A 23,732-nucleotide genomic window follows, 5' to 3' on the forward strand; every position below is an offset into this window, starting at 1 on the left:
AGACCCCTGCAACAACAGCACTGTCCCTCACCAGTGGACAGTATTCACTCTCTGTCTGCAGGACAGTCTCAGGGCTTCTTAGCGAACAGCCAGGTTCCAGGACTTCTTCAACAAAAGGACTGTCTTTCACCAGTGGACAAATCTGGCAAAACAACATCAAAACAGACAGACAAAATACCAGCAAAACAGCCATGTCTCCTCAGTCCTTGGCAGCTCAGGGGGCAGGTCTCAAAAGTCCAGGGCAATTCAAAGCGGCCACCAGCAATTCTCTTAGTCTCTCTCTCTCCACGAGGTGCTGCTTCCAAAAAGATCTTCCGCCTCTCTCTAGTGTCTCTCCAAATCTACATCACCAGCTCCTCCCAGTTCAGGACTTTCTTTTCACATCAACAAACCCATCCCACAGGTGGGATTAACAAACTCTGGGTTTTAACACAATCAATTTGAAAACCAAGCCAATACAGGGGAATCTTTAATTGCCATTACTATCACAGCAATTTTTAATAACGGATAAAGTTCACAGTTTATCATTTCCAATTATCAGAAAGTGTTCAATATTTAGGTAGGAAGAAGATATCAATTTATCCAGGTGCCTAGATAGATCTATCTAGATACATGCTACACTCCTTATCATTTTAAAAATGAAAGAAATTTCTTATTCATATCTTTATCAGGAAATATTATAAAATTTTGAACTTAACTAGTGAAACCATTCATTACTTCTTCCTTTCTCAATTACCAATTACTTAGATTTTATTTTTTATCAAAGAAACCGGGGCGGCCAGGTGGCTCAGCGAGTAAGAGCACCGGCTCCAGTGTCGGGATGACCTGGATCAAATCCTGGGCTCAGATACTCAGCACCACACCCAGAAATAACTGGCCGTGTAACCTTGAGCAAGTTACTTAACCCTAATTGCTTTAAAAAAAAAAAACTGGTATTTTATGATCAGCACTGATCTACATTACAACATTGATACCATGGAATTAAATCATAGTTACCACAGGAACTTTTAGAATCTTACTATCAATTTTATTAGATGAATATGTAACTTATATTCAGCTGAAAACCAGTGAATTTATTCAATTTTCACCATATGCTGGCCTATGTAAAAGCTACTAAAAGCAAAATAAGTAGAAAATATTTTAAAGTCTCTTGAAAGAAAAAACCATAAAACTGAAGACTTACAAAGTAGGATATTATATGGATGAATAGGAACTGTTCCTGCAGTTTGGTATGGGGAATTCCAATGAAGAAACTTCCTCTACTGCACTGCAGTTTATACTCTTAGAGCATTGCCTAGGGGCACATAAAGATTAAGTGACTTGCCCAGGGTCATTTGTCAGTATGTGTCATGGGCAGAATTTTAACCTATGTCTTCTGGACTCTGAGGCCATCTCTCTATATGCTACCCCCTGGCTACCTCAGAGTTAGAGGAATATATTACAACTGTACTATATATATATATATATATATATAGTTTGTTAGCAGAAAGTTAAGTCAATCAGGGAAGTCTTCATTTGTTTGAATTTTGTGGCAGATTTTTCTCTATTATTTTGTTTTGTATTTTTTAAAAGGAAGAGAAATTAAGTAATGAATTAGGTGGGGGAGATTATTCCAAGGGAGTCTTGCTTAAAGGTTACACTGTTGAAAACAAGCAAATTCTTTGTTAGAGGGTCACCCAGCCAGAATTTCATGGCTTCTGATTTTAGTAGAGAATATTTATTGGAGGGAAGGAGGGAAAAATTATAAACAAGAAACTAAGTAGATGAGATGTCAATCAGCAAAATAAACATAAAGAAATGTTATATTAAGTGTTTACGATATGCCAGGTACTGTGCTAAACACTACTGATACAAAGAAAGGCAATTGACAAGCCCTGCTCCACAGTCTAATGGAGGAGACAACATGAAAACAACTATATGTAAATGTGATATATACCAGATTAATTGGAAATAATTAATAAAAGGAAAGCACTAGAATTAAGAGGAATTACAAAAGGCTTCCTGTGGAGGCTAGGATTTTAGCGGGGACTTGAAGGAAGCTAGGGAAGGCAGGAGATAGAGAAGAGAATGAAGATTGGTGAATGGCCTTTTAAAAGTCAGGCAGAAGAGTTCAAGGCTGATGGGAGAAGCCATAGAGGGTCCCTGGAAGTTCCTGAGCAAAACAATGAACTAATAATAATAAAATAATTCTTTAGCAGCTGTGACTGTGAGAGATTGCATGCTGGCAACTCTACAGGACTAAATGCCCTAGTATTAAGCATAAAACAACAGGAGCACATACTAGAATGAAATTGAAATAGTTTCCTGACTATAATCATATTTAGTCAACAAAAATAACACCCTTTCCAAAACTTAATATTTTTATTTTGTTAGCATAACCTTGTTGGAATTTTCTAAAAGTCATATAAATTGTTATTAAGCCTCAGAAACAAAACACACTGAAAAAAGGACATTTTAAGTCAGTTAAAAAAAATTTTTTTTTGGTATTTTGGATTGAGTGATCGACATGAAAGTTTTTTTAAGATAAAAGTCTAAATGATGAGTCAGTTTGGCAGAGCGCAAAGTTGTTAATATTTGACAGGTCTCAGTGTCAAAGATTTCATGGACTGTCAAAATGTGGGCAAACAAATCCTTGGGGCAGAGAAAGAGAAATATTTACATTCCCTAGACACTCCATAGAGTTTCATTTCTTTTGACACCTTCTTTCTGTAGTAGATCCAAACATAAAGGGGTCTGACAGGAATTTAAGATGACTAAAATTCAGTGTTTACTTACCTTTCAAAAAGGGATAATGAAAAGCACTAAATTTAATTTGGAAAATTAGTATCTTCAAATTTAATATTGTAATTCCACCAGGTATAGTTCAAAAAAGTCTATTTTGAATATTTTTCTTGATAAAAATTTACCCTCAAGAAAGTTTTAAATTAAATAAATTTATTTAATTAGTGTGCTTCATTGCCACTATGTGTTTTAATTGATAAAAACACTTATTCTTATCTACATAAGTGAAATTCTGCTTCTTCTAAGAACAGATATCTTCAGGGAAGAAAGACAGGGACAAACACAGAGACATATATCATAATGGCTAGAATATTATAATGTTAGCTAGAATGACCTAGATTAAAATCTAGCCCTTGATATTCACTAGCTTTGTGAGTTAGCTAGTCGTTAAACTTCAAGGCATCTCATGAAATTTATCTACCAGGGCATAGATAAGTTATGATCTCCATTGCTAGAGGAAGTTTCTTACTGACAATTCTCTATGCTGATGAAACTAAATGTCCTTCATTTATATGTGTGTACATACACACATGCCTATGCATGTTAATCACAAATATACTACACATTTTTTTATTGATGCTAGGACATAATATTAATTATAAATAATATTATTATTAGTTCATTTTGGTACTTTATATTTCATATAATATGTGGATTCATATTCATTTTAATCATGTAGCTTGGCAGCATAAATCTCATTACCTCACTATTCCCAAGTAGGGAAGTGGAGAGTTAGCAGTTATCTGGTTCATTTTAACTATATACACAGACAAATTGGATAATTAAGCAAAAAAAAAGTATTCTACTCTAGAGTATGAAATATCTAACTTTGATTAGCTAAGTCAACTCAGTGACCATTGTACTTGGTGCTATGTATAGATCCATGCCCATTCTAGTAGGAGATACAGGTATAATATATATAGCTATAGATACACCTACACACACACATTACAGTATCAATTGTATTCCAAATGTTCACATGTAAGTAAAGAACTCAAAATGCACTTTCCCAGAAACCACTATTATAAATCATGCTTTGACTTTCAGACTGTCCTATAAAGTTTACTTGAAGTGTAATACAGATGGATTCTTACTTGTTTCCAGATAAAATTAATAGAAAACAATATGAGAAGCAAAGCAGGAAACTCTTAAGAAATTTACATGTAGATTTTAATAATTTTAAAAAGATTAACAAAAGCTTATGATTGAAAAACTAATCTAAGTAGATGAAACCTTGCAAATAGTAGAAGTTTTGAATATTCTGAAGAGGATTTCTGAGCATTTCTTCAAGATTTTAGAGGCTAATGGTACAAGTATTTTATTTTATCAAGCTTTTCTCTTCACAACTTCCTTTAAAAAAAAACTGTGTGCCACCTGTACTACTCTTCTGCTCTCAATCATGCTTAATTGCAAGTTATATTTTTGCTCACAAATGGAGAGAGGAAGAGGGAGCAACCAGCAACAGGGAGAGATCATTCAGAGCTAACAAAGCGAGAATGAGTTAGAAGAGACAAAGAATGTCAAAGAGGATTATGGGGAAAAGATTTGAGGAAGAATTAGTGGAGCTTTGAGTGGTAAAAGGAAGGCATGGGATTAATCACAGTGAAGGAGGAGAAATAAAGCAGTGTGGAAGAACCAGTGATTCATACAATTCTGTATAACACCACCAAGGCCAAGAACAGCTTCCCTTCTGTTCAGATTAAGGGAAAGAATTCAGAAATGAAAGAGAGAAAGTAGAATTTGTGGAGAAAAAGTTGGTCTGGATACTTTTGAGTTGGTGTAGGTTCTTAAAATTCCTTACTGTCATGATCCACAGACCTTTGATACTGAAATGACTTAAGAAGGGGAAGTATGGTTGAAAATTTATTATCATTAATGTAACTTCTTCTGATATGCCAAACATAAGTGTTCGTCTTGGTTTTTGAACTCAAGTGATCTGTCATTTCTTGTCCTTTTCCAGAGCAAGACCATACCTAGGAGCCATGGTATAGCACAGTCAGGAATCTCACAGGATATCTTTCTAACCTTAGAAGGAAGTTTTGTTGTTATCATTTAGTTGTTTCAGTCATGTCCAACTCTTTGTGAACCTATTTGAGGTTTTCTTGACAAAGATTCCAGAGTGATTTGCCATTTCCTTCTCTAGGTAATTTTACAGATGAGGAAACTGAGGCCAATAGAATTAAATGATTTTCCCAGGGTCACATAGCTAGTAAGCATGGGAGACCAGATTTGAACTTGGCTTTTCCTGAATCCAGACCTGGCACTCTATCCACTGTGCACCTAGCTCCCCTAAGGAAAAGGTACTATCTCTAGTAAAGGCCAAAAGTTCAGTAGATAGCCATTTAGTGTCTGTGAGGGACAATCTATATGGTTGCATCAGGTATCAAGTTTCTCAGATCAGGGAAAAGGGTATTAAATTTCTTAAAGGTAGAAGCAGCAGCAGACTTGTGGAAGGGATAATGATAAGATTAATTCAAGTTTAGTTAACCAGAGTCTGGGGACATAAGAAAAGATGAACCCATAGCATAAATACAGGAAACTGAGCCCCAAGGAGGCAGATTCAAATTAACTGCCAAGGAGAAAAATAGTAAAATTTTAACCAGGTGAAAAAAACAAAGCCTTGCGCACAGTAGGTATGTGGTACAATGCATAAACATTTGTTAAATAATAAGTTTCAGAAGAAGCATTTAATATGTAAATCAGTTTGTTTTACTCAAAATGTTAAATGGAGTGAATGATATGCCTTCAACCAGTTCAATGAAATACAACTAATGGTACAGACTTAGTCTCACAAAGTCAGGCAGCTTTGTATTGGCTGCTTGTGGGTCTGGAGCAGTTCAGTAGCTCAGTGAGATAGCTACGCGATAACCATCAGGGGAGCACAGGATAAGAGAAATACACCAATGGACCTATAAGGAAGGGCATGGCATTTTGGAATGGTGCAGCTAACATTTATATATTGCTTTAAAATTTGCAAAGCATTTTACAAATATAATTTTACTTAATCTTCACAAAAACCCTCGGAGGTAGGTGCTATTTTTATCCCCATTTTAAAGTTGGATCCTGTAACTGTGCTGACCCAAACTGAAAAGTTCCTCAGTCTGTTCTCCAAACACTATAGGATACAGTAGACAAAGTAGGAGGAGGGTTAATTTGCAAGTGGCCGCATTAGAAGCCTTTTCTTTTCCCTTAAAAGGCAGCTCCAGCAAGAAAGAAAGGAAGGTCCCAGGGAAATTAGTCACAGCTGCTGCCCTCCAACCAGGCTCTTATTTAGGTACTCAAAACTAGAGGAGTGCCCAAGTTTTTCTTTCTTTCTAAGTACTTAACCTTATTTGAGTTTTTACCATGCATAGGTTCCAGGAGCTCTTTGAGGGTGAGGACCTGGTTTTGTCTTTGTGTTCCCAGTGCTTAGTATAGTGTGTGGAAAATAATAGATGGTTCATAAATGCTTACTGAGTGACTGCCTAACTCAGAGCAGCATCAATAATATCTCAAGGTAGACCTTCTTTAGTAAAATCATTTAAATAACTTGGAAAAGAAATCCAAGAAGAGCTTGCCTTAAAAAAAAATAATAACAGCAACAAAAACTCAGTCTCACTTGTACTCAGATCATGTGTCATTCAAGAACATATTGACTAGCTCTTCCCCAATAATGACTGAAAAAAAATAAAATAAAATCCTGACTCATTTAAAACCATCACCCCCAAAGTATGGTTCAGAGAGGAAGAACGTTAGATTTATTGTTGGAAGGACTGTATGTAGCCTGACTCGATCAGTTACTAGTCATGTGATTTTGTATCAGTCACCTCTCTGGGCCTCCTTTCCTTCATCTGAGGAATTTTGATTAGATTGATGATCAAGGTCCTGTTCAGCATCAGATTGAGGATCCTCTGATAGGACCCTTTCACTATGAAAAATGGGTACTCAGAGAAGGCTTTGCATAATTTTTTTAATACCTGCTTCAAGCTAGTTACCAGGTAGTTACTCAAAGCAATATTCTTGAATGATTTTTTTATTGATTATGCCACCCTCTTCTCTTCCAATGTTGCTGATTTTTAAAAGTTCTTTTTTTTTCCCAGTTAAGGAAACTTACTAAAGTTGCTTTCCCCGTAATTCTTTGTGAAGTGTTATTGAAAACTTAAACTAGGTCAACAAATAGTTTTGTGATGACTAGCTTTCATGAACAAGATAAATGGGAGTAAAGGTAATAAGGGCAGGGTCTTAGCTAAGTTCTTAAAATATTGCATTAGTAATCAGTTTCAGCCTCTGAAAAAATAATCAGTTCATGACTAAAATTCATACTCTCATTAATAAGTAGTCCTTGGGTTTCCATTTTTATGTAACACTAACCACTAAGTTAGAATTCTTTATCTTTCATATAAACATGGAAATAAATTGGAAATTTTAAATCTTTTTCTTTACCTCCCAGTAACCTTTACGATCATCTTGCTAAGATTATTCCAAGCAGGATAATTTTTTAAACTTTTCTAAGAATTTTTTTTCACAGCATTAAAGAAACTGGTCCTTGTGTATCCCAAAGACCTTTAAAAAAATAATGTCGTTACCTTAGTTACTTCTGGGTCCTTTGGGAGCTATGTAGAACAAAGCTAGGTTGGAAAATTGCTAACTGATGTTTCCTTAATTTCTTTGCTGACTTTTTAGCACACAAGTCCAGATCCATACAGCCAAATACAAGTACAATTATATGAGTTAATTTAGCTCTAACATCGCTCCCTTTCTTCTACTGTTTCCTCCCCCTATCGCCCCCCCCCCAAAAAAAAGGACAAAAGGGAAGGTTTAATTTAGCAGAATTACTTTGACAGTCTCTGTGGGCAGCCCCATCCATAAATTAGCCATCTTATTAATTCCATGGATGTTTACCTCTTGTCTTCTCTTTTCCTATTCCCATTTTAAGTTGCTGCATTGGAAACCTACATTGAACCAGCATTGTTTTGTAATTCAGTCGTTCATATGGTCTCTCATCCTGTTGCCTTTCCAAGACTAACAGAAGCTCTCAAAGCTCTCCAATAGTACAGACCTTCGTAACATTAACTTTTTAACTAATTAACTAATTAACAATTGCAATCAGAAATTGTGATTTGTGGGATACTGGAAGAGGAAATTTAGAAAAGTGGGGTGTTTTCAAATATTTTAAGGGATTTCATGTGGGATTAAATTCATTCTACTTGACTCCAACAGGAAAAAAAATAGAACTTTTTGATAGAGATTGCAAAAGACACAGATGTAGATATCGTAAAGAAAGACTTTCTAATAATTGTAGGTACCCCCAAAATGCAATGAGTTGTATCCAATGTATTTCCCTTCACTGGAGGTCATCAGAAGTTGGATGGTCCTCTTTAGAGGATGTTACAACATTGTAGAGAAAATTTTTATTCATAAATGGGTTGGATTAGATGATCTCCAAAGTTCATTTCAGCTCTGTGAGTTTGTGATTCTGTGACTCCTGAATTAATTTCCAGTTTTGTGTATGTATAGTCACATACAGATAAGATCCATATCTTCAGTTCTTTAATATTTCATTTTGTGGCAGGATAAAATCAGTGTCTCTACCCCATAAGAAACAATAGTATCATAGATTGTTATCCCTTCTCCTTTTACAAATGAGGAACTGAGCTCCATAGATTTAAAATTACTTAGCCAGCGATTGGCAGTTGTTGTATTAAAAGTCGGTCTAGCATCCTATGTTCTTCATTTTTGCCCTCTAGGAAAATATCCTATAACTTGAATCTCTCTAAAGGTAAGTCCTTGGTAATAAGAAAGGAAATTCTTTTTCCTAATGACCTAAAAGGTCATTAAGTCATTTAAGCCACTAAAGTAGGAGCCATGTAGTGTATTTCAGCATCATTGTTTATGTTTCATTTTTAATCATCATTTCAGGCACTTTCATATGGTATTTTTTTGTCTTGAATTTCCAACACTCACACTAAATTTATCTGGAACTTTGTCATCATGATATAATAGAAGACCACCTTTGGATTTAGGAAGACCTTGGTTCAAATAAATCCAGCATCTATCACCTATTAGCTCTATGACTGTGCAAGTCACTTAAACATTTGTGCCAGGAGCAAACTCTAAAACTATAAATTACAGATGAATTATTAATGTGCATTGGGAGAGATTCTCCATACTAAGAGTATCCCAAAGTAATGAAATAACTGTTGCAGACTCCACCCTTTACATGCTACAATTCTCATCTTTTACAGCTGGCTCCCTTTTCTCTGTGGCTCATTCAAGTTTTAGGTAGCATAGTACTATAGAAAGAAAGAATTTACCTTCACAAAAATTTGGTGTGTCTCATACTCTGGTATTGTCATTTAGTATCTGTGTGACCTTAGACCTATCACTTACCCTCTGTTGCCTTTAGTTTCCTCATGTTTGTTCCAAAAGTAGGAGATGGGGGAGGAGCTAGATAGCCTCAAAGATCCTGTAAGGCTCTAATGCCATAATACTATGAGGACATTGTTTTTAGTCAAAATTAAGATTGTACACTAAGCTCTCTCTCCATGTCCCCTTTCACAGAAGCTTCTATGTAGAAAATTGTTGATGCCAACTACTATCTTCAATTTGTTAAATAGCTGTTTACATTATAATGTTCTTATTCTTGAAAGTGAATAATCACCAGACTTTTCCTTAAAAAAAAATAAGATCATTTCAGTATTAGGCTCATCAACATTTCTCATAGTAAACACTTCTGTTCACTTTGCCAAATATTTGGAAGCAGGGTCTTGCTGCTGTCCAACCTGTCATAGTTCTTTAGGAATTTTGATAATGTTATGTCAGTCAGTGTCACTGTTCTTGAAAATCCTCATAAAGGGTGATTTAATATTTTTTGCCCTTAAAACAAGCCCTTTGTGTCATCCAGCTGCATTTTCATATTTTGACATTCAGGTTCAATTTTTTTTTTAGAAACCCATTTTTGTTTCCATATAAATCCAAATGGTCAAGTGTGAAACAATCAAACTGAAGTCATAATTATTTTAGTTTCATCTCTTACCAGTTGACACTGGCCATCTTATCTATTCTCTCCCCTTGAACTCAGAATCCTAATATCTTAATGGCATATAATATAAAAGTAGAATGATTAACTCAGGGGAGAGGGAAAGGAAGAATGAAGAATTTCAAGCTTCACAGCATCTACTAGAAAATCACCTATGTATATTGCTCAGTAGAATACAAGAACTTTAATTGTGATACTCTCTGGATTCCTAAAATAAGAATTTTTACAGTATGAAAAACTTTTCACTAGCATTTGCATTTTTATGGCAATTTAAATATAAAGCCATTTGAAAAAGTATTATTGTAAATATTTGGAAAATTCAATGAAATGGGTCATTTGAGGTAATAGTTTTCTATTATACTTTGCACAGTTTGGAAATATATGGGTAAATATGTTGCTTCCTTCTACATCCAAGTCAGTTATTTCCATTACATTCTCTATTTTGAAAATCTCTGGGTCAGCATTAATATTGCCATCTACTATATCCCTCATGAACTTAAATACAGCTCCCTTGCTGCTGACCTGACTAATAAATATAATTATAGCTGATATGATATGTAGTATAATGATTATATAGTACAATAATTATACTGTATTTGATATAATACCCTTAGATCACAAGTTCTTAACCTGAAATCCTTGAGTATTTTTTATTCAGCGTATTGGGTTTCCTTTGTAATCCCATGTATTTTATTTTATTATATTTAAAAATAAAATATTTATTTTATTTGTAATCCTATGTATTTTATTTTATTTTAAATCATTATTCTGATAAGGCATTCATAATTTTTGCTGGAGTGCAAGAGGGGTCCAAAAAAAAAAAAAAGCTTAAGAAGCCCTACCTTAAACTAACTTCTTTAATATTCATGGATGTCGTGGATAAAATATACCAAATATTTTGAAATATAGTGTGGTTGTTTAAAAAATCTTTATTAAAATAAATTCTATTTGCTTAATTTTGATAGAGATAGAAATTAAATTGGTAAGAGGGGCTAAAAACTTTATATTTTACTTTTTCTCCCATTAATGAGTACAAGTATTCAGATAAAAGGAACATAAGAAAAATGATTGTGCAAGAAGAAATAACTTTTTATAAGGAGATTGGGAAAGGTTTTATGACTGTAAACTTCTGTTCTTTACCATTTGTTGAATTCACTCTGAAAGAAGTTTATATTTCATTCTTAACATATAGTGCCTATATTGTCTTGATTCTTGAAAACCTTTTTGACCTTCTTTATTCTCTTGGTATTGCTTTTGTACATTATTCCGTTGTTGCATTCCATGTTGACCATTGTTAATGATCTGACTATACACTGATAGCTCATTTAGTGTTGTCAATCAGTATTTTTAATGCCATTTTCACTATTAGGTTATAAAAGCAATTGAAGAAGGATATCGTTTGCCAGCACCCATGGACTGCCCAGCTGGTCTCCATCAGCTAATGCTGGATTGTTGGCAGAAGGATCGTGCTGAAAGGCCAAAGTTTGAACAGATAGTTGGAATTCTGGACAAAATGATCAGAAACCCAAATAGCTTGAAAACACCCTTGGGAACCTGTAGCAGGTAAGTGCCTATTTCTCTCAGGGACAAGAATCTAAAATGTTGGAAAATTTTTGCACTAGAGAAAATCAAGTTCTCTTATAAAACAAATTATGTTTGTAAATTGAATTCTAGTTTTAATTTATTAATCTTTCCCCAAATACTCTTTTTTGATATCTTGTCCTGTTTAAATAATTGAACCTAACTTATTTTTGTTCTCCATTCCCCACTCCCACCCATGAGAAGTTGCTGTATATGGCAAACATTATTCTTTCTTAGGAGATGTATCTTAAAAGACATTTGTTCTACTAGCTTTTCATGATAAGGTAACATCCTGAGTTTCAATAGTTCCGTTATTTGACTTATGATTTTCTTTCCATTGCTGTAATTGCTTCCTTTCCCTTTTTGATCTACTGTTTTGATTTTTAATTCTTCTCTTGAGGTAATTGTGCAAAGAACACACTTATAAATAGCGATACAATAAAGTAAGAAAGAGGAATATCTATTTAGTAAGAAGAATCATGACACTCAATTCATTCTCATGAGTTGTTTTCCTGGATTGTAACATAGGAGTTGTTATTTAGCCCCCTGCTGCCTTGTAAGCCTGGTGTTCCATGGCTGTTATTGGTAGTAAGTTAGGCCCTTCTAAAGGTGTATTAACTCATGCAGCCCACAAGGGTGCCATTACTACAGTGGAAGAGTAATTTGCTAAATAGTCCCCTTGTGGCCTGAACAAGTTAGTGTACCGCCAAATGTGCTTAATTTACTACCAGTTACTTCCAGAGAAGAGGCTGAGCAAATATTTACTGAATATAAATAGTGTAGTCTGTATTTAAACACACACACACACACAAACACACACACACTCAAAAGACTTAGCTTAGTAGTCTTAAAATCTGAATAAAGACAAGCAAAATTTAGGGGGCTACAACTTTTACACTGAGAAGATATTAATAAAGAATTGTCTGGATTTTTAAATATTAAAACAAAGGAAACCTATGTGACAACATTCTATTTGTGCCATGCATTAGTGTTGGTAGGCTTCTTTGTCACCTGCTTTGATCAATCAAGGTTTGCCTTGCTCTTTTGCTTTTAACTAGGCCAATTAGTCCCCTTCTGGATCAGAATACTCCTGACTTCACTACCTTCTGTTCTGTGGGAGAATGGCTACAAGCTATCAAGATGGAAAGGTATAAGGATAACTTCACAGCAGCTGGCTACAACTCCCTTGAATCAGTGGCCAGAATGACTATTGAGTAAGTATGAGTTTGAATTATATGGGGGGCAGGAAAGAGGAATTACTGGATTCATTTGAAACCATACAAGTTCTGCCATGATTACAAAGGTAGTCTTTCCTAGCCAAGTATCCTATCCTGAAAACATTAGGCAAAATTTCATTCTAGATGATTTCATTCCACTTCAGATACATTTAAATTTATATAGACTGAGAGGGATGTGCCAGAGAAAGTTTGTGCCTAAAGTGACAGTTTCCCCACAGCAATCCTGTTTGGCATGAGATTTCAACATACCATGACCAAGCTGCACTGAGGCATACATTATGGTGATTTCTTGAGTTTAACTAGGGAAGTGTAACTCTTTGAACTTGTAACTTACTCAACCCAATTAATTTTTTGGTCGATTTGCTTGAAATTTCTGTTCAACACTTTGCCTTAAACATTTTAATGTTACTGTAAATTGAATCAGCAGCAGCAGTAACAGCAGGAGTAGTAGTTAAACTGTTATTTATATACTTCTTTATGGTTCACAACAGTTTACATTTTTTTTTTCAGTTTATCATCACAACATCCCTAGGAGGTAGATGTTATCTCATTTTATATATGAAGAAATTGAGACAAACAGAAGTTAGGTGACATGCACAGGATTACACAGATAATATCTAAAGCTGAAATTTGAACTCAGTTTTTCCTGACTCCAGGTCCCATCTTGCATCCACTGCACCACCCAGCTGCCTGACATCTGGATTGTCAAAATACTGATTTTTTTGTATCACTTTACTACTTCCATGGCCTTTAGGAACTCATTTAACCTCTGGGCCTTAATTTATTTATATCTAAAATGATGAAAGCATTACTGAGCCCATCAACCTTAAAATAATGCTATAAGGTTAGATATCGCATATGAGCACAGTTTTTAATAAAGTATGCATAAATGTCATATACAATTCATTGTTTTGGTAGCCAAACAATACTATGAAGGATATATTCTAAACTCAAGGGAAGATACTCATAGGATTAGAATCAAAATGAGACAGACCCAAAATATACATATATACATATATATATATATATATATATATATATATATATATATATATATATATACGTGATGCCTCTGATGATCAGGAAGTGTAGACTGTTCATCTTTTTGATGTCATCAGTGTTTCTTGATTCTGCCTCTGCTGGTCGCAGAAGTGAGCCTGGAGGTTCTCCCATATGTACTATTCAATGAGTTACTGCCCATGAACCAAAAGAGTTATCAAAATCCCACTACACAACAGCTGTGGAGCACTTCACTACCACATTATATTCAGACTTTAGAAGTCTTCATGCTGAATAATGCATACCATCCAAATTTTACCATCTATTTTGAGCAGAAAGGTCAAAGAAGGAAGGGGGTAAAACAGAACAAGTTTCAACTACATGTCTGAGAGGAATTCGTCATTTTATGCACCTGACTTCAATACTCTTGCCATGAATTTTTATAGCATACATTCATAAAAATTTACTGAATTAAAGAAAATTTTTGAGTAATGGTATCTTCAATAAGCACTTCATAAATATTGAGCTAGGTAAAATCTATAAAATATAATGTATGTGTGTGGACATATAGGTATATATATACATACACATAATATACATATACCCACATACATATATATATACACATATATTCAGTTACTTCTGAATTCTGCTTCTACTACTAGCTAAGGGATACAGTGTGATAGAATAAGTAATTGGTTGAGTACCAGAGAACCTCAAATTCACACGTACTTGTATATTCTCATACTTAAGGCATCTGGGACTTAGTATTCTAACAATAAAATAAGTAAATGAAATATTAACAATGCATAAAATGATGATGTTTCACTAGATTCTATCTGAGTTCTCCTTCTATCTACATTTTGTCTTGCTGTGAGCATTCCCACTCTTTTCCATGTGGCACAGAAGTAAAAATACTGTATTTGGAGTCAGCAGATATGAGTTCAAATTCTGAATCTGCTACTTACAACCCATGGGGCTACCTTGAACAATTACTCAATCACACTGGGTTCTTTAAAATAAAGGGATTTTTCTGGGCGGCCAGGTAGCACAGCGAGTAAGAGCACCAGCTCCATTGTCAGAACGACCTGAAGATCGAATCCCGGGCTCAGACACTTAGCACCCACCCAGAAACACATGGCCATGTAATCTTGAGCAAGTTACTTAACCCCAATTGCTTAGGGGCGGCCAGGTGGCTCAGCGAGTAAGAGCACCTGCTCCAGTGTTGGGACGACCTGGAGATCGAATCCCAGGCTCAGATACTCAGCACCACACCCAGAAATAACTGGCCATGTAACCTTGAGCAAGTTACTTAACCCCGATTGCTTAAAAAAAAAAAAGGGGGATTTTTCTAGATGATCCCTAAGGTCTCTTTGAGTTCCAAATCTATGATTCTATGATCTACATATATTCAAGGCTACCAAATATTGAAATAACATTTTTAAGCTTTTCTTAAGCATAATAACTTTTTCAGACTGCTTAAAATTCAGTTATCAAAGGTCAGACCAGTAAAACCAAAATAATTGTAAATGAGCATCTGAGGGGGCGGCTAGGTGGCACATTGAATAGAGCTCCAGCCCTGGAGTCAGGGTGGACCTGAGTTCAAATCTGACCTCAGATACCTAACACAAAAACTAGCCATGTGACCTTGGGCAAGTCACTTAACCCCAATTGCCCTACCTTTTCCCCTCCAAAAAGCAAAAAAAATAAAAAAAAAAAGAGCATCTGAGCAGTGAGGTTTTTTGTTTTGTGATTTTTGTTTTTTACAAAATGGAGCGTGACTTTAGACCACCAAGCTAACTCATTGTTACAATAAGATGATGACAGCAACTGGCAGCTAAGATCAAAAGATGACTTAATGAAGGGGTTGATGGCAATAAGATGCCACATAACTACAATGTAAGGTAACTAATTGAAAATGTCTTTCTTTTCCTCAGGGATGTGATGAGTTTAGGCATCACATTGGTTGGTCATCAAAAGAAAATCATGAGCAGCATTCAGACTATGAGAGCACAAATGCTACATTTACATGGCACTGGCATCCAAGTGTGATAGACAAAATTTCTCCCTTATGAGGGAGGTGACAGACTGTGAGAGAACAGTACTGGCCTTCATTATAGGCGTGGAGTGCTGCTAGAAGACACTTGATTTGCTGGTTCCTTCCTGCAGTAAACAGATCTACAAGAAGCACCTAAAGACTTGAACTCCTAAGTGCCACCAGAATTCACAAAAAGGGAATATGGATCCACCACTGGTGGCCAGGAAAACAGCAGTGACAATAAACAAAGTACTACCTGAAAAAAAAAAAAACATCCAAACACCTTGAGCTCTCTAACCTCCTTTTTATCTTATAGACTTTTTAAAGTGTACATAAAAATTTAAGAAAGAATATATTTGTCAAATAAAATCATGATCTTATTGTTAAATTCAAAATATTTTCCTTAAATATGTGATTTCAGAATCTTTTTTTTTTAAATCATTTGTGTTTATTCTTCATAAGGACTTTGTTTTAGTAAATTGTTTATAGCTTTGGACCTTTTTAGTGTTAATTCTGTGACACATTACTACACTGGGTACCTTTGAAGGAATCTCAAGTCGTTAGAAACATAGAAAGCATGATTGAAAGCGTATTTCCGTCGGAACATTGGTATCTTTTCTGTGCCATTTTCTTCTGTTAAATCAGTGCTGTTCTGACATGGTTTGCTAATTGGCAGGTCATCAAGAAAATGCAAGTTGCCAAGAGCTCTGATATTTTTAGAATACTTTTTTGTAAAGATCAGACACTATCTTTTCAATGAAATTTAAAAGCAATAATGACCCCTAAATAGTATAAGGCACTTTTAAAAAATTATTTGTAGGATGATTTTACTAGACATAATTTAATAAGAAAGCTCAAATTGCAGATCCACAACTTTAAACAAAAAGGGGAAAAAAGAAAAAAAAAAAAGGATGAAGCACTTCCTGTAATGAACATGTGGAGACATGTCTCATAGCAGGAAGTTATCCAGTGTTACCTAAAATTTGATCTGAGCACATCCAGATTTTTCAATATCTGAACATTAGGAAATTTAAGAGAAATAGTTGGCATATATTTTATATCGGATTCAGTTGAATGCAGTCCAAATGTGAGCTTAAAGAATTAGATTTTATATTAGAACTTGGGAGCATGATGAAAGGGGCAGTTCACAATTTTCTCCTTTTTAAAACAAATTTGCTGCTCAGAACCCCATCACTGCAGTGGAAAGTCTTTCCTTTGGGAACATTGATGTAGAAAAAAGTTTATTTTGAAAGAAAGAACTCTTTCACACTATGAGAAAGAGTGGGAAGGGCCTAGCTTTTTTTTTAAGCTTTATTTATTGAAGTCTATGATTTGACAAAGTTGTTAGAATATCATAAGCAATAATCAAATGTGTCTTTATAGATATTGCAAGAATGTATACAAAAAGTGAAAGTGAGGCTTTCAAAAGTCAGGAAAATCATGAACTACCCCAGAAGAGAACTGTTGTACTTCCAAAGAGAATTGGGCTGTTTATATTGATTTTAATAGAGAAAAGATCCCAGGGATCGGTCATAAATTGGTCTTGTTTGATAATGTGGGCATCCACACAAAAACTGTAAATGTTCCTTTGTAAAACTTGTAAATTTTATTTATACTGTCTTGTTTTGTATACATATTTCTCTGTAGTGAGCTCTGAATACATTGAAAATGCACTATATTTTTCTATTTTACTTGCAGAGCATCACAAAAGAACAGGTATTTTCAGTGCTACATAATGTGTTTTCCCACATTTAGGACCAAAGATGGCTACAGAAAAATTCAAATGGATTGCTCCCTCCCCTCCCTGTGACCTTCTAGTTCCCCCTTTTTACTTTTCTTTTAGATCACTGTACAGTGTTATTTGACAGTTTATTTATTTTTTGTTTGATCACCTAGAAAAACAGTCAATATAATTTCACTAAACTGTTTTTTTTGTCCCTTAAGAAAAAAAAAACTGTAAAAAAAATGCTTTGAACTAGCATAATCCCGTTCCATAGACACTTCCATTTGTAATCTTTGTAATAGACTGTAAATATATTTTTGGAACTATAACACCATGTGCTCGAGGGTTATTTTTCAGTGTCGGCAGTGTATATCAGTGTTTATACTAAGTACAGCACTTTACAATTCTAATCAGTAGCATTGGCCTTTGAGAGAGTGAGTGAAAGAGACTGAGTGAGTGCTATTAGTACAGTTTAGCTTTTAAACTCACTAATAATGGGGTTCTTTTCTTGTTCATAGCTTAAGGTGCTTATTTTTTCTATTAGAAATCAAATTAACAAAAAAGCCATTCTAGACCTAGGAGATATAGCATATGGTACATGCAAATCGTGTCTTTCCTGCTTTTTTCTAGCACTAGATTTATAGCTGAGTAATCTTTCTTGAGTAGAAGGGCAGAATAAAAGTGTTGGGTTTGTTTTTTTCAGAAATGACTTTTTTCTTCAGCAATATACCTCATCTGCCTTAAATTTTTTACAGCTCAATACAGGGAAAAGGGAGAAGGGATGGGAAAGACACAGAGCACAATAGGAAATGTATGCTTACACCACTATCTCATTTTAGGTCAATTATTCCCCCCTCACTGTTATCATTTTGGATTACATGTATGTGAAGTAAGTATTGACTGAGAGAGACTCAACATTGTAATGCTGATTGTAATGCTTTCTTCCAGAAAGAGATGAGGCAGCATAATGACAAGAATGTACAAATTGCACCTTGAAACTTTTATTGAGAAATTAGTGCTCAGGGGAGGAAAGGATGAGAAAGTGAGAGTCAGAAATAAGATTCCGAAATTATAAAGCTGCAAAGGACATGGCCTCCTTGATTTAATCTAGCCGCCTTTTTTTTTTTTTTTAAGAACACTGTCTTCACACTTGACTTGTGTTTTGCCTTCAGTACTGAAATAAAAATAACTGTTTTATTAAATCTGGATCTAACCTTTTCTGAGCAATTGGATCGGGCCTTGTTTGCTGGAACTCGTGGGTGATGCTTGTCAGAGCCCTGTTAGTTGAATCATGCTGTATACTCATGTAATCTACATTAGCTAGAACTATTCGGAACTCTATTTTAATTGCTCTTCTTATCAGTGTTTTTACATCAATTGAAAAAATGGGTGTAATTCACCTTTTTAAAAAATTTATTATTTAGGTAATGGTGGTATTCTCCCTTCTGTTTCTTGGTGAGCAACCTGAGAAACAGGCTGTTCACTCACTGTATGATTAGAAGATGCATGTGCAAAGCAATTGTTGATGTAAATTTTTCTTTCTAGATGTTGAGAAATCATGGGGGAATTGGGGAGAGATGTGCTTTTTTGTTTGCTGGATTTGTCCCTCCTTGCCTAAGAATTACTATAAGGGTCATCCTTTTACAAGGACAAACTGACTTTGAACAGTATCTTAATGTATCAAGCACAAATAACTCTTTCTTCAACACCAATCTTTAAAAAAAAAGTCTTTTTACCAGCGCAAAAAAAAAAAATAATAATAATAAACAAGTCTAATAGACTATGTAAAGAAAACACTGTCTCTCATCATTAATGGATTACTTGGTGTCCCTACCCATCCTTTATTCTCTTACTTGATATTAAGAAAGAGGCCTGTGGACAGTCAGTGTTTTGTTCAAACACTTAATTGAGCCAATCTGGTTCCACCAGAAACTATTATCTCTCACACCTTTTCCCCTTACCTGTGTACACTCCTTTAATATTCTAATCCTTTGGGACTATTATGCATGCTTGCAGAAAGGTGTGTCTTCAAAATACCATTGACATGCACCTGTGGGGCAAAAGCTTTTTATCTTGGTCATTCATGTATGGGGTAGGTGGACTGCATGTCTGAGTAGAAAGAACAATAGACATAGAGTCTGAAGAACTGTATTAGAGTCCTTGCTCATAGCAAGTACTTGTCATGTGACCTTGAACAAATCAATTCACCTCTCGGAGCCTTCATTGTCCTCATCTGTAAAATGGGGGCAATACAACTTGCACTGCCTACCTCACAGGGTTGTTGTGGGGAAAGTGCTTTATAAAATGTATTGTGCTATAAAATGTGAATTACTATTATTATTATTATTATAGCAAGAAAAAATTTCAAAGACAAAACATGAATGAATTTTCCTATTTTCTGTAAATTTTTATTTAAATGAGTAAGGTATGGAAGCCAAGGGAAGTGGTTTGGAGGGCTTAAATGCTGGTTAGTCATCCACAGTGTAGGAAAGAACCTCCCTAGTTAGTTCAGTTCATACCAGAGCAAGAATGGCCTCTAATAGCCACAATAAGAGGCCATTTAGATACCACTTGAAAACCTTCAGTGTCTGAGAACTCACTGCTTTTCAAAGCAGCCAATTCCATTGATTTTTCACAACTTTGTAAGGATTTTTTCCCCCAATTAGATTTGGTCAAAATCTCTCTCTCAGTGACTTCCCCCTCTCTGTAGCTTTCTCTGCTCTAAGTTCTATATTCTGAGGTCAAGTAAAACTAGTTAAGCGACAATCCTTTAAACCTTTGAAATATATGAAGATTGCAATCACATCCCCCACTCAGACTTCTAGATGTCATCCTTCATTCTTTAATCTGATTCTCATATAAGGTTTTATTTTATAATTGGCCCTCCTCATCATTTTCCTTCTAATGCCCTCTACTTGTCAATGTCGGTTCTAAAATATCCCTGAAAGTTAACACTATAGTTGTGGTCTGGTCAGGATTCACTTCTTATTACGTCACCAGCATCATGCTACCTTTGGATGCTGTGCTTTCTTTAAGGAAGCAGATGATTCCACTTGCTTTCCTTGGCCTCTCACATGACACTTCTGTCTAATTCAGAGCTTCCAGTACTGTAGCTAATTTGCTGCTGCCTGTAGTGATCATGGGAGCCTAGACAAGACAGACAGAAACTGGTAGAGACAAAGACACAAAAAGACAGAGACACAGAGAGATGGAGGGAAGATGTTGACTGAATCTTCTCTTTTTAGTTTAAAACTTTGGTTTCTAATAATTACAAAATCACCACATCCATACTTCTTTTCAGAAAGTTTGGGGGCTCCTGAATAAACTGACACTTTTAACCTGTCATCGCTTAAACCAATGATCTCATCTTCCCTTCTATAAATAATCATTAATGATAACCTCTACTAACAGTATTTCTGTTTTCAGGAAGCTAAGTTTATAAACAGTGATATGGGAGCTATTAGGTACTTGCATACATGTGGAAATGAGAGACAGACAGGTGGTTAACTCAGACCCACAACTAATCTGTAAAGCTCATTCCAACTAGTAGCTTTAACTTCTTCACCATTAGACATTAGACACACAAAACATCCTTCATTTCCCTTACCCACAGTCTAGCCACTGTTGTTTGCTTCCATGAAAGAAAATGACCAATAAAGCATGTTCAAGGGATGAAAAAAAATGCAAGTAGTCTTGTGGATAATACACAAAATGGATGATTAGATTGGTTAGTTGAGATAAAAACTACACATTTTTTTTAAAAGATGCAATTTCTTAAATTATAAACAAATACAAAATCATACTGGTATCAGTGACTTTCCTTGGACCCTCTCTGATTTTCTCTCCTATTCCTGTCCCTTCCCCACATAAAAATCCATTAAACACATGTGTTTAATGCCACAGATATATAGCATGTCTTTGCAAATTTCAGCCTTCTAATTTAAATCTTTCTAAAACACAAATTTTCCCCCTTTCATTGCTTGAGTTATGTCCATATCTGAAATCAGGCCCAGCCATTGTTTTTTAGATTTATGGCTAAATGGAAAGAACATACATACAAAGCTGAGAGATGATCAAGTTGCTAAGGTCACAGAACCATAATTATCAATATTCATAAATGACTGAATAAAGTATGTTACAGTCTGCAGTTCAGATCATTTCCATTAAATACTGGGGAACTCTTTAAAGCAAGAACAAAGAGAACAGAGGCTTTCTTTTCCTTATATTTGTACCCCACTCAATGAACCTCTGCCTGACATTTCTTTTTCTTCCAGCAATGGCGGCCAATTGTAATTGGAAAGGTAGGTAAAGGAAAGAATCGTATTTCTGCAGGAGCATTTTTTGAAGGCCTCTTTAGAGATCAAGTGTTTGGAATGGATTTCCCCTACCAATGGTGCTAAGGAAATGGAAAATAAGGTCTCTTCCTTTCTCATTGAACTTTATAATAAAATCAATCAATCAACCAATCAAAAAACATTTATTAATCATATATTATGTGCCAAGCACTGTGCTAAGTTCTGGGGATACACAAAGAGGTGAAAGTTAGTCTCTTCCCTCTAGGTACTAAAAATCTAAGGGAATAAAATGAGTGTAATCATCTTGTTTAGTGATATTGGTTAGATTGTACAGTGGCTGGTGGTGTCTATAGGCCTGTCTTAGTCAAATTTTCCTTGAGTCCTCAGACAACAACTGATATGAAGTCATTTGGAGTTCTCAGGGAAAGAGATTCTAAAAATGAGTCATATATTCTTAAAAATAGTACATAAATATGACATTTTCAATCAAATAATCTTATATTTCCTCAGCATTTTAAATTTATTGGGGGCAGCTAGGTGGTGCAGTGAATAGAGCATAAGCCCTGGAGTCAGGAGGACCTGAGTTCAAATCCGGCCTCAGACACTTAACACTTTACTAGCTGTGTGACCATGGGCAAGTCACTCAATCCCAATTGTCCTGCCTTTCCCCCTTCAAAAAGAAAAAAAAAATCATGTAGCATTTTCCTTAACAACTCTGAAAGGTAGGTAGTGCAAATTTTTGGATTCCTAAATTGGGAGATTTACAATGAAATTTCAGAACAGAACAATGACTAACTCAACATCACTTAGCTAGCAAATAGCAAAGCTAGGATCCCAAAGGTGTAAATAATATTTTAAGTCTCCAACCAACTTTAACATTCTCTCCTTCCTGAAAAACCCAAACACTTCTACTTGCACCATACCTATGTTAGCAGGTCCAGTGGCAGAGTAAGCTAGTAAATACAACGTGGAGCCAGGATGAATTCTGATAATTACTATTTGTATGAAAATGGGTAAGTGGCTTTTTTTCCAGGATCTTGTAAAATGGAGATAATAATGCCCTTAGTAGCTAGGTCACTGAGCTGTTATAAGGCTCAAATGAGATAATTTATGTAAAGCATTGTGCAAAACTTTCAAATACTGCATAAATGACATTTGTTATTATGCTTTTCCTTTATCACAACAACATAGGTTCCAAATGATGAGTTCTTGCCTATATATGTATTTATGTATGTATATGTCTATCTAGATATTTAAGGTATCTACCTACCTCTCTAAATAGGTAGATAGATAAATATTTATAAAGACACAGATATATAGATAAATATATACATGCACGTGTATGTGTATATGTATATTATATGTATATGTGTGTGTATAATTTCATGCATTTTTGTAAAATCACGAATTTGGAACTAGAAGGCACTTAAAGGTCGTCTAATCTAATCCTTTCATTTTAGAGATGAAGAAACTGAGACCCCAAAACATGAATTAAAACTCCCTAAGGCTTCATGAAAAATGGCAGAGCCAGGATATATACAAGAGTTCATTGTTTGTGTGTGCATATTTGGTCAGACCTGTGATTTCAGTAATATAATGAACACCTGGTGAGGAAATCCCCTCTACCAATGCAGATTTGTATCCTAAAGAATTGCTTAGGGGGCACTGAGAGGTTAAGTAATTTGCCCAAGATCATGGTCAGGAGTGTCAGAGGTAAGAACTGAAGTTAGTCTTTCTGCTTCTAAGGTTAGCTGTCAATTCAGTATGCAAAAGTGCATATATATATATACATATATATATATCCACACACAATTATATACACACATATATGCATAGACACAAACAGGTATATGTGTGTATGTATAAAAGTACATGTTTGCATGCACACACATGCACGTGTGTGTGTATAAGGTAGCTAGGTGGTAGTGAGTGGATAGAGTTCTAGGCCTGGAATCAGGAAGACCTGAGTTTGAATCTGTTATTAGAAACATCCTAACTGTATGACTCTGGTCAAATCACATAATTCTGTTTGCCTCAGTTTCTTCATCTGTAAAATGAA

At 35.1% G+C, this 23,732-nt stretch overlaps 1 protein-coding gene across 4 annotated transcripts in view; it reads left to right on the plus strand.

Moving 5' to 3' along the window:
• Window positions 1-19,770, plus strand: part of EPHA7 (EPH receptor A7) — a 222,669-nt gene extending 202,899 nt beyond the window's left edge. For all 4 annotated transcript variants that reach the window (XM_069077245.1, XM_069077246.1, XM_069077247.1 and 1 more), the window contains exons 15-17: window positions 11,169-11,362; window positions 12,439-12,594; window positions 15,555-19,770. In XM_069077245.1, coding sequence (XP_068933346.1) covers window positions 11,169-11,362; window positions 12,439-12,594; window positions 15,555-15,669 — 465 coding nt within the window. In that variant the 3' untranslated portion in view covers window positions 15,670-19,770. The remainder of the gene's footprint in view (window positions 1-11,168; window positions 11,363-12,438; window positions 12,595-15,554) is intronic.
• Window positions 19,771-23,732: the final 3,962 nt, after the last annotated feature.

The sequence above is a fragment of the Petaurus breviceps genome, unplaced genomic scaffold (assembly GCF_028583685.1).
Source record: "Petaurus breviceps papuanus isolate PSGF00001 unplaced genomic scaffold, PetGlider_PUasm1.0 90977, whole genome shotgun sequence".
In the NCBI taxonomy this organism is placed as follows: Eukaryota; Metazoa; Chordata; class Mammalia; order Diprotodontia; family Petauridae; genus Petaurus; species Petaurus breviceps.